Source organism: Anabrus simplex, chromosome 1 (genome assembly GCF_040414725.1).
Source record: "Anabrus simplex isolate iqAnaSimp1 chromosome 1, ASM4041472v1, whole genome shotgun sequence".
Taxonomy (NCBI): domain Eukaryota; kingdom Metazoa; phylum Arthropoda; class Insecta; order Orthoptera; family Tettigoniidae; genus Anabrus; species Anabrus simplex.
This window is the reverse complement of record NC_090265.1, coordinates 481,618,644-481,631,398: the sequence shown is the minus strand read 5'-3', so window position 1 is coordinate 481,631,398 and position 12,755 is coordinate 481,618,644. Positions and strand designations below refer to the sequence as shown.

General features: G+C 38.5%; 1 protein-coding gene across 2 annotated transcripts in view; it reads left to right on the top strand.

The window, feature by feature from the left end:
* LOC136856979 (beta-1,3-glucan-binding protein) overlaps nucleotides 1–12,755 on the top strand; it is a 118,395-nt gene that overhangs the window by 57,083 nt on the left and 48,557 nt on the right. For both annotated transcript variants that reach the window (XR_010858491.2, XM_067135301.2), the window contains exons 4-5: nucleotides 1,165–1,295; nucleotides 12,300–12,466. Coding sequence is in view for 1 of the 2 variants with exons in the window: in XM_067135301.2 (XP_066991402.2) it covers nucleotides 1,165–1,295; nucleotides 12,300–12,466 (298 nt within the window). In the remaining variant the exon portion in view is untranslated. The remainder of the gene's footprint in view (nucleotides 1–1,164; nucleotides 1,296–12,299; nucleotides 12,467–12,755) is intronic.

Genomic DNA, 12,755 nt, shown 5'->3' with positions numbered 1-12,755 from the left:
GTTGGAATTCAAGAGGACAAAATGGGGTGAATATTCATGTATAGAATGAGGAATAAGGGATTGGATTTCCAAGTTCTTTGAAAACTTTTAAGGAAAGGCTAGGTAACAATTGATAGTGAATCTGCCACTTGGGTGCTGTTTGTTTAAAAACTGATTTAATTTAGTTGTGTTTGTGGACTGTATCATAGATAAATACTAGTTCGTTTAGTTTTTCTCTATGGTTATGTGAGTCCCAAATACTGCAAGGTATTCATCTTTGGTTATTAAATGTTCATAAACACTATTGTCAGGTACTCAAAAGTCATTTCTAACTCCTATGTCTTAATTTTGAGTTGGCCTCAGTATGTGCCTGAAGGAGACCATTGTCAGCATGCCAAAAATGATCTGCATCTCTTCTGATGAAAATTGTGACTTTGACTTTCTCAAACTACCTTCATACCATTAATTTTCACAGTAACATTTTACATATTTCTAACAAATGGTTCATTTATCTGTCACAATTTAACTTTGTTTTATAATTATTAATGTAAAAAATGTTTTTTTAAATTCACAGGATTTTGAATTTGTGGTGTATTCTAATGATGCGAAAAACTCTTTTGTGTCGAATGGAAAATTGCACATCAAATCCACCTTACTGTCTGATGAAGACGTAGATATCAGCATTTACTTCCCTTTTATATGAGAATAGCATCACATGCTAAAAATGCAACTTTTGTGGCCAAACTGTACGTAGTCAACTGTCACCTTGTAAGCAATTACAATGTATAAAGATTTTCAAAGAGTATGAATTTATACTGAATGGTTAAATGTACTCCAGTCAAAATAGTTCAGAACTTTGTGAATAATCCTGTAAAATAAAATAAAATGTTCTCCCTTTTTTTACTCAATATTTTCATAAGAGTGAGGAAGATAAAAATTCTCTCTTAGAACTTACTTACACATTGGATCTTCGAGACAAAGAATGTATTAAAATTTTGAACTTGTTATTTATTCCTAATATTTACACAATTGAGCTCCCAAGTTCATCTTTATGTCCTATCATCTAGTTTTGAAATCTGTCAAAAGGTGGAAAATGTATATTTCTAACAAATGGTTCATTTACCTGTCACAATTTAACTTTATTTTATAATTATTAATGTAAAAAATTGTCGTTTAAATTTGCAGGATTTTAAATTTGTGGTGTATTCTAATGATGTGAAAAACTCTTTTGTGTCCAATGGAAAATTGCACATCAAACCCACTTTACTGTCTGATGAAGGCATAGATATCAACACAGCAACTCTTGAACTGGAGGGGTAGGTGAAATCTTAAAAGTATTATTTTGAAGATTTTATGAAGAAACAACAATATTATTATGTCACTGAATTGCTAACAACTTAGCCAGGTTGAGCAGTAAGGAAATTGTTTGGGATGGATCAGACAGATTTCAGTCAAACTTGAGTGAATGATTAATTAACATATCCTAAATTTAATGGTAATAATGATTCTAGCATGAAATCAATGGTAGTATTACAGTTAATTGCCAGTGCTGAAAATTAGCTTGGTGATTTGGAGTTATCAGCTGATAATAACAAATGATTTTGCATAATTTGTTAAGAAGGAAGCCATACTTTCCAGCGTGGACTCAGTTGAATGTAACTTAAAAGCTTTTCAGTTTGTTGAACACACAAATTCAATATAAATATTACACTACAACATACCTGTAAAAAAACAAAACAAAAAAACCCCACTGATTTTATTCCTTGTTTAATAGTGTTATAGTCTAATATTTATATTGAATTTGTGTGTTTCCCAGACTGAAAAGCTTTTTAGTTTCACTGATTTTTCATATACACTGTAGAAATATACTGGCAGTTAGTTCTATTTTTAAGTTAAATAAAACACTTTACCAAAAATGAGATTTTATCAATACAAGTAGAGTTTCATCCTCTACAGACCTATTTTACTAACACATACAGTACCGGAATATATAAATTATTAGGGTTTTAATACTTCTGTGTCACTTAAAATTGAATCTGTGTTGTGTCTTGGTCAATTATATACAGCGTGATTCAGCCGCCCCTTCCAATGTAGTTTTATGCATTGCACAATATTCATCCTGTCCTGACAGCATCTGCCCTTCCAGTATGCTCAGACAACACAACCGCATATCTTGGTATTTACCGCCTCACCATGATAGGACGCCGTAATGTTATACTCGCACTTGTATTAAACACTGGAAGACATGCGTGTGCCTGCTAGATCTTATGAACCTGACACACCAGCGAAACACTAAATTGATATTGTGACCGCAGTAAACCCAATACTTGCTATAAGCTGCCCAGTGTGCTGTATGGAACCGTAGTGCAGAGCGGGCTTGCATGTCAGGTGGGAGGTTCGAGTCCAGGACGAAGATTACAAATTTTTGAAATTCATGTTTGATACGTACTGCACGCAATGTAAGTTCAATACCCACTTTCATGAAAATTGTGTGTGAATGAATGTGCTTGTGGCCCTAAGAAGGGCCGATTAGTTAGCAGGCTGGACACTTACACACCGGAAATAATAGGAACACAACTGCCCTGACAATGTTTTATCACAGCAAATGCTTGATGTGATGACTGTTTTGGTTTATGCACATTCGGGCCCGGTGTCCAATAGATCATCTTGCGCGCTGAAGCATTCCAGGTGTAATTGCTCTGCAGGTGTCCGTGATGAGTTGCCGGAGCTGGTCGGGTTTTTCTGGTGCTTGAGTGTAAATGACATTCTTCAAATCTCCCCACAAGAAGAAATCTAACGGCGTTAAATCTGGTGATCTGGTGGGCAAAGAAACAGGCCTCCTCGTCCTATCCATTTCCCTGGCAGTTCCTCATTTAGATAGTTACGAACGGGCAAAGTCGAATGTGGTGGATCTCCATCCTGTTGCAACCACATCATCAAACGATCATGCAAGGGCACATCCTCCAGCAGCAGTGAAAGTTCCTGATCCAGAAAGTGCAGATAGTGTGGGCCCGTCCAATGGCTCTCAAAGAAATAAGGTCCAATCAGGTGATCCCCTAAGATTCCACACCAAACATTCACTCCCCATCATACTAGATGGGTCGCCTGTCACACCCAATGAGGATTGTCTGGACTCCAATAATGCATGTTGTGGTGATTTACGGTCCCATTATTGTGGAAGTGTGATTCGTCCGAGAATGAGATATGCGATATGAATGCTGCATTTTTGTCCAACCTGCCTAATAGCCACCAACAGAATTCCATTTGAGCTTTAAAATCCCACCCATGGAGCTCTTGGTGTAGCTCAAGATAGTATGGGTAAAATTTATGTTCATGCAGTATTCGCCAGACGGACAGCTGGCTGGTGTTTGCCTGTTATGCAGTTGCCCTTGTACTGATGTGTGGATTATTACTAGCTGCCTCCAGAATGGCTTCTTCTGTTTCACCCGATGTAACGAGCCTATCATGGACTGATGGCTGATTGGAAATCACGCCTGTTGTCCTTTGGCGTCTTTCAACATGGCGGAATGTCGTAGCAGCCGGGTGTCGCCTGTCGGAATACCGTTCCTGGTGCAGATGTAGTGCCTCAGACGCATTTTGTCTTGCTTCCCCATAAATGAGGAGCACACGTCAATGTATTCCTCTGTGGAAAACATGCCGAATGACAGCAGAGATTACAGTACATTCAGACCCTAACCAGCGGAATATACACAGGGCACAAGATGAATAACAGCATCATTTTACTGTTTGAATGTGGCAAACGTGGGTCTGTGTTTACATATTCAAACATCATACCAATGCAAAAATTTTGAACAATGCAGGATTCGAACCGCCACTGGTATATTTCGCCGATTATTAGGGAACGCGTAACCACATCTGCTATGCTTCACTGCTAGAAACATGCTGGTAGTATGATGAGAGCAGAGTACATATGCCATCCGGTTCGGTGTTTAAGACATTAATTACTTCAATGGTACCTAGTTTTATGCATTGATTCCCCTCTTCGTTACACCCGGTCACGAGGCACGACACATTAACATAGTTACATGGTAAAAGGACGTTGCTACATGATTTCAAGGCATCATGTTTTGCAAATGGATGATATAACATTTCGCTAGGGTTCAGAATCGTGTGAAAAATGTGCTCACTGAACATTAGTACCATACAGTACGCCTGCAGGGGAATAGCACCCCTATAACCATGTGCACTTTAGTTGGGCTGCAGCAAATGATATTGGAAGGGGCTGATGAATCACACTGTATAAATGTGGATGTTACTAATATAATCTTTTATCAGCACATCGAGGAAACTGCCGGGTTCCTGTTCAGAATCACATATTTAGTCTTGCTGTGGACAGCATAGACATGCAACGATGTTCTGATAACTTAATTGATCATCCTATCAAGTTTCAAGTTTCAATTGATTCCTTCAACACACCACAATCCATTGAAGACTGCAGCAACAAATTAAAACAGAGTAGGCCTACCTAAATATTATTTTATGGCAGAATGACTATCCCCTATTAAGTTTACGATGTCTTATCGTTCTCAGTATGTGATTTCTTTATTTTACAAAAGAAAAGTATCACATGAGAACATGTTTACTTCTTTCCTAACAACTTTATAATATATAAGTAATAATAATAATAACGTAAATGTTTCCACCTTTTCAATACTACAATATATTCACAAAATTACAAAATTATACGGTACTAGTTTCGACCCATCTAGGGGTCATCATCAGCCGTATTGGAGCAAAGATCATTTGTGGCGAAATCCTAAGACAATATTATTTTAAAGAATAACAAGTGAAATGAGATGTTATGGTAATAGTCACTACGATACATATACTGTTCTCTTCAATCATCCTTGTTTTCTTTCCACTTTGTTACGGGCTCCCAAAATTATGCTATTATGTTCATCTGTCTTACCTTCTGCCTACTTCGTCGCCTTGCTGCTATGAACATTTCTACTGGCATCACTGTCCTCCGTCTCCTCACTCGCCTCGTCTGCAACTGCCTGCTGTTCCTGCTGCTTGCTCTGCACTTGATTACGTCACCTGCTTCCAGCATGTTCTCGGCCTCGCTTCGCTACGGTATATAAACTCGCCGCATCCATCGAATTACGAGTCAGGCATTCTATGTTAATGTAAGCGGCGGGAGCAGGCATCTCTTCGCATGGCTGGCCCGTGGCAATTTTAAAATTATAATTTCCTTCTACGTGACTTCACTTCATCGCTGTGCAGGGTGAGCAAACTTACAATCATGTTATTCTGATTTCTTAAAGTAAATTTGGCTTCTTACGCCTTAACTTACATTATCTTTTTGAACTCTGGCCCATGCTGGATACTTCATACAGTTTGGGATAGACTTTTTCTACCCTTCAGTATTTGTGATACTTATGCAAGGACTTGTGCTTGGATGAACATCTTTCTCTGTCACTAACTTTCTGTACGTCCTGTGTGTGTGTGATTTCAAAGAAACAGAGACAGCAGCCTGATATTTCCCTCCTTTTATCCTTGCCATCCACCACACCACTTTTCCCATTCCCATTCCTTTTTTCTTTACCCTTTTCTTTTTAAATTCATGTGCTTCGATTTGTAAAAAGTGGCCTATACTTATTCCAAACAATGGGTATTTGGTGTGCGATTCTTTGCACCTTTTTTTCTCTTTAGATGTTTAGGATTACTGCTAGTTCCCTTCTTTAACTGTGATACTATTAATCTATTTTGTGTTGAAACTGCTTATTATTCCAAGAGTGTATTCTTCAAGTATCAAATGTTGGTAGTCACTGTCTTTATGATCCCCCCCCCCCCCCCCGCTTTTTTTTATAAAGTTCTTTGTGTTACTATCACGCTTCTGAAAATTCTAGTCATATTCTCATAATCGAGTTACTCTTAATGAGTCGCATAAGCTTTGTGATTTTTCGCTTGTGTTTTGTAAAAAAGAAACTAATTTTGTAACTTGATTTTTACTATTCTTAGTATTACTTGGCTGTATTACGTTTTCTCTTTGGTCATGTTATCATTACATCTTGTAGTTTGAACCTTGTGGTTTGAGGTGTTTTTACTTCCCTTCTTTTTCTATTCACTTGTACCTACCACGATATACCTCCTGGGCACAGGTCCAGATAATTCCTGCATGAACTCTGCTGAAGTCTTGTTGTTTGTTTTGTTCATAAGTTTTGTTCTATTTCCTTCACTGCTTGGTGCTCGAGCTCCCGAACATTACATGTGTGACTTGGCCGGTGTTCACTATAAGGCGTGACCTTGGCCTCAAGGGCTCCTGATGTCTGAGCTCATACTGATTTATGATTTGGGCGTTTTGATTACCTTTGCATTCACCTACACATATATGTAAAAACTTAAATTCCAAAACTGACACTTAACAACTTGCATTATCTTTTTTATTCCCTTAAAAAACAATAGCTCCTTTTTCAAACAATCTCACAATGACCTATTGGTGATGTTTCTTGGCACCATATTGGAAGTCTTTGTGTGTTAATACATCCGTTGATATGTTACAAGTCTTTAAAAACAAATCCTGTCCACTGGTACATCCAGGGATATTATTTTATCTATTATATTAAATATGATTATTGAAGGTTTTACCATAATTAGGATATCTGACCTACATTATGATTATTGAAGGTTTTACCATAATTATGATATCTGACCTACAACAATTATCCCCCCTAAAACCTTCAATATCTATCCTGGACCTTCCTTTCTCTAGATCTTAAATTATATCTAGGTGTCCTGATAAGTATGTCTTCATCTCCCTTATCCTCCAAGGTAAGTATTGGTGTGTGTTGATCCTCTCTGGAGTCCACATTGTTCTGAAGCCCCTTAGAGAGTGTCCACTCTTCGGTCTCTCTGCCTTCTTATAGGGGTCAAGGTAATGCCTTCAATTCCGATGTATGCACCTTCGTCGGTGGTGTAGTCTTCAGAAGACACACACCATTTCCCAATTTTTTATCCACCTCGAAAGGTCCCAGCCACTTTGGAGCCATCCCAGCGTGGAACTTTTGAAGTTTGTTGCTGAGGGGATGGTTTTGATGAAGAACTAGTGTTCCAGGTCTAAACTCACTTTCCTCTGGTGCATCGTTGTTCTTGACTTCTCTCCTTGAACGCTCTTCGGCTTGGCGATGCGCCTGTTGAATCTGCCACTGGTTCCACACATGCCATGTATCAGGATCCTCTGGTTCCTCTCCTTGTCCATGGATGAAGTTCCACTCACCAGTTCTCGATTGGACGTCCAAGGAAATGTTCTGCAGGTGAGAAACCCATGACGTAATTAACCCGCTGTCTGATGGCCAGAAGGGACTCGTGTAGGTGTTGGCCCCATTTGGTATGTGAATCCAAAACATCTTCTTTAGCTCTTGGTTTCTCTGTTTGGTCAGATTCACCTGTGGATGGTAGATCGGTGTTGTCCAGTGTTCAGTTCCCCACTCTGACAAAGTTTGCGATCACTGTCTCGAAGTGAATTGAATACCATTGTCCATGAGTAGACACCAAGGATACCCACACTGCCTGAAGACTTCATATTTAAGAGTTGAACAATATGTCCCAATGTAGCTTGAGGGATGGCGAATGCTTCCACCCATCTGGTGAATAGGTCAGTCACCACGAGGATCCCCGTTTTTCCCCGAGATGTCCTAGGGTAGGGTCCCATAAGGTCAAGGGCAAGGACCTCCCAAGGTTGATGTGGTCGGCATCCTCTCATGCTGGTACTCGCCTTCTGGTTGTTTGCCTTAGTGTGAGCACAGATTGCAGAGGCTTGGACATAGTTCTTGATTTCCTGATGCATGTGTACCCAGAAGAAACATCGCCGAACCGAAGAATAGGTTTCCTCTTGACCAGGATGACTGGCTTCTGGATTATCATGGTATTTGTAAAAAATCCTCGTGGTTTGCGACTTCGGAATGACGATGACCGGAGAAGATCCAGGCAGGTGGGAAGTATACTTAAGTATGCCGTCTTCGAGTCGAAAATTATTGTAGCACATCTTAAACTGAATTGGGACAGATCGATAATTAGTGCTGTGTTTGCTGTGATTTTTCGCTTGTGTTTTGTAAAAAAGAAACTAATTTTGTAACTTGATTTTTACTATTCTCAGTATTACTTGGCTGTATAACGTTTTCTCTTTGGTCATGTTATCAATACATCTTGTGGTTTGAACCTTGTGGTTTGAGGTGTTTTTACTTCCCTTCTTTTCCTATTCACTTTTACCTACCACAATATACCTCCTGGGCACAGGTCCAGATAATTCCTGCGTGAACTGTTACACGACATGTCCTCAGTCTGCCACTTCCATATTAAATCTAAATTGATCTCATTATTTCCTCGCCAGATAGTAAGGAGCACAGGGTCGGTTTGAGACCTCTTAGTTGGCCCAGGAATCTCTCTCTCTAATAAATTTGTGGCTGATTTCTGTCCGTCCTCAGGATTTTTTGATAGATTGTCCACAGCTTGATTGGCTACGCCACGAACATGACAAATTTCGAAGTCAAAATCCGGAAGGATCAAGGCCCATCATATCAGTTTGGACTTAGTTCCAGAAACTTGGTTCAACCACTGAAGTGAAGAGTTGTCTGTAAAGTCTGAACTTCCTTCCTTCTGGATAACCTCTGAACTTCCCGACAGCCCATACAACTGCTAATGCCTCCTTCTTGGCTGTACAATAGTTTTTCTCAGGAGCAGAAAGTTTCCTACTAGCATACTCAATTATTTCCTTGCCTCCTCCTACTCTCTCATGGAACAATACAGCCCCAAGACTGATGTCACTCACAGCCGTCTGCAAGCAGACCTCCCAGCTTGTATCCAGATAAGCTAAGCTTGGAGCATCACAAATAGATCTTTTTATCTCCTGGAAGGCTGTTTCTTCCCTTTGGGTCCATTTAAATGGTATGTTTTTATTGAGAAGGTCAGTTAGCGGAGCAGCTTTCATTTCAAAGTGTAGTACAAAGCTACTGTACCACCCACAGAGGCCTAAAAATTGACATACCTGACGTTTCATACGAGGCCTTTCCTGTTCTTGAATGGCAGCCCTGTTCTTCTCAATTTGTCTCTCCAAGGCCTTATCCGTCAATATATGACCTAGATACTCAACTGAGTTTGATGTGAACTGACACTTCTTGACTTGGTAGGTAAGTCCGTGAATCCTCAACCTCTCTAATATTCTAGCTAGGTGTTCCGAATGATCCAAAAACGTCTTGCTGTACATGAGGATGTCGTTCAGATAGACCTGGCAGAATTCTCCTGTGTATCCAGACAAGACTTCGTCCATCAGATGCATAAAGTTGGCTGGAGCATTCTTAAGACCAAATGGCATGATTCTGAATTGGGGTGGAAAAAGCAGTCATCGGTCAAGACTCTTCTTCGACTTCTACTTGCCAATAGCCAGAGTTCAAATCGAGGGTACTGAAGACTTTTGCCCCACTCACTTGCTTTATCAAATGGCGGAGATCCGGCATGGGGTTGGCATCTGATATAGTCTTGTTATTTACCTGACGTAGGTCCACACACCCTGAGTGTCAAGGATAGCGATTGAAGGCTTATCATCAATCGTCAAGTTAATAGCTGGGTGGGATGGATTAGATTCATCATCACTACAGATTTGACCAATATGTTTACCTTCTAGCCAGGTGTCATGTATATGGGGCTTCTTCATTCTTCCAGAACCCTCCTTATCCCAACTCAAATGGTCCCAAGCTAGTTTTTCCGGGCATTGGCCTTTAAAATGCCCGGTCTGCCCGTATCTGTAGCATTTCCAGGGTTCCTCCGCTGTTGAGGTTTTTGTTTTTGAGGTATGGTAACTTGTTTCTTCGTCCAATTTTGTTACGATGTGACGGAGCTCTTCAAAGGTTTTGCTTGTGCCACCAAAACAACCGATCTAACCTTATCATGTAGCAGTTCAATTATATAAGGAATGCTCATATCAATATTTTGCCTTTTGTGGACTCACTTAAAGAGCTGGAGTTTGTTAATTATGAAAGCTCCTGTTTTCATTCCACTGGGTTGCGCTTCAGTTAGGAACTTTTTTTTGTACTGAAGTTTGGACAGACTCCGAGTCAAATCTCTGGACAAATTCTTTCTTAAATTCCTCCCACTCGAGGCTTAGTCCTTTAATGTTCTGCCACCGAGCCCCTGCTGACGCTTTTAGCTGTTGGCTGACAGTTTGCAAGTATATTTCCGTGGGTATATTTGTCCTACCCAGTAGAGACTCTGATGTCCTTAGAAATGCTTTAGGACACTCCTTGAGTCTCCCATGAAATTCTGGTAGGCTGTCTTTGATTACTCTGGGATCGACCGGTATTCCAAGGGGGAGGTCCATACCTCTGCTAGGTTGACCACTGCCTACAGAAATGTATTTCTCCAGGGTTAAAATTTTTCTATTAACCTCGGATTCAAACTCCGTAAATTTCTGGCCTACTTCAGTTTTAAAACTGTTGGATTCCTGCTCGATTTGTCCAATCTTCTGCCCGACTTTGTTTTTCAAGGTGTGCATATTACTTACTACTTTATCTACATCTAATCCTACGCTGCTGATTTTGTCATTAATTTTTGAAATATCTTCTTTCAGATCTTTGACCCAGGAATTGATTCGGCCCTTTATTTTTTGAGACTGGGCCTCGATTTTCCCGATTGGGTCTCGATGTTTTTAGACTGGGCCTCAATTAAAGGAGTTAGTTGTGCAAGCATAATGCTTACCCGGTCGTTGGTTTCCTTCTCCGAAGTGACTTAGAAGTCAAAACTGCCTGGGTCCTCCTCGTTTTCTATCAAATCCTGGTGCAGCCTCTCTTGTGACTCTGCTTTGCTTCCAGCCATTGGTAAACCTGGGTATGCCAGCACCTTCCTTAAAATCACCACGATTATTTGATCAATCTTCATTGCGGAGTTTCAAAAATGCTGTCAAGGTCGCCAATTTATCATTCTCAATATATGATTTTTATTTTATTTTACGAAAGAAAAATATCACACAAGAACATGTTTTCTTCTTTCTTAACAAGTTTATTGTCACTACGATACATATACTGTTCTCTTCAAAGGTTTTACCATAATTAGGATATCTGATCTACGGCAGTCTTAATTGATTATCTTATCAAGTTACGTTGCAGTCAGTCTGGTCCAATCCAAATTGTTCCCTTGTCAGATGATTGAGTACTGGTTTTCTAAGCCAGAAGTGGGTGGGAGGTTTGATTCTGTGTTGTGTTACCAGCACATAAAAGAACTCCAGTGGCACACAATTTCAACATCTCAACAAATGTGTCATCAGATAACTTCTACATGTCAACATTGCACAACATGGAGTATCAAATGGACTTATTCATCCTCTAAACTTGTCTGTCTCCACTGATTTGAACCTGCAACCTTGGGATCTGGAGGCTGATACTCTTAACATTCATCCACAGAGGCAGATGCTGATGACTGGAGGTGATAGTTGTTTTAAGGGGGAAGTATAAGTGGGCAACTATCACCACAGAGCGAGCTATATGCTTAGTGTGTGTAAGAGATATATTTGTGAAGATGTATCTAACCTATAGCAAATAATCTCACTGGTTTTCTTCCAGTTCTGTATGACTACAGTATGTTCAACATATAAACTGTGTATACAGCAAGCAAAGCTATTATTATTATTATTATTATTATTATTATTATTATTATTATTATTATTATTATTATTATTATTATTATTATTATTATTATTATTATTATTATTATTATTATTATTATTATTATTATTATTATTATTATTATTATTATTATTATTATTATTATTATTATTATTATTATTATTATTATTATTATTATTATTATTATTATTATTATTATTATTATTATTATTATTATTATTATTATTATTATTATTATTATTATTATTATTATTATTATTATTATTATTATTATTATTATTATTATTATTATTATTATTATTATTATTATTATTATTATTATTATTATTATTATTATTATTATTATTATTATTATTATTATTATTATTATTATTATGTTGTTGTTGTTGTTGGTTTTATGCCCCACTAACTACTTTTGGAGATCCTGAGATGCTAGAATTTTTTCCCACAGGAGTTCTTTTATATGCCAGTAAATCTATCAACATGAGATTGGCACATCTGAGCATCTTCAAATAGCCATCTGACAGAGATGTTCAAACCTGATTACTTAGGTCCAGAAGGCCATCATCTGAGTCACTCAGTCTAGTTATTATTAGTTTTTAATACCCTAATTTTATTTCTGTCATAGGTCAACATAGTTCACAATTCAACTCCATATGAGATGCATCATTGCCATGTATTTTACAGATGTACTGCTACACCTGGGAGTCCTGAGTGTAAGAAAACCGGAGTAGGCCTTAACATTCTTCCACCTGTAAAGTCTGCTCGGTTAAGGACTAAAGAGTCGTTCAGTTTCCAATATGGACAAATCGAAGTACAAGCCAAATTACCAGCAGGAGACTGGATATTTCCAGGTGAATCACCACTACTATTCCCTTCATCCCCTTACTATGCACCATCAATTTACAAATCATCACTCTCATGTATCTATAAGAATAGAAATTGTTTTAGATGTGTGATTGAGGTGCCAGTAATTAATGTGAATTAAGGCTGAAATGTATTAATCATGATTTAATATAAGATACCCTTCTATTTTACTGAAATATTTTATGGAATGAGTGTTTAAAAATCAGGGAGATATCCATATCTGGGATGTCTATTTTTAAGTATCAGGATTCAAACTCCAAGTTTTTTGTCTTACTG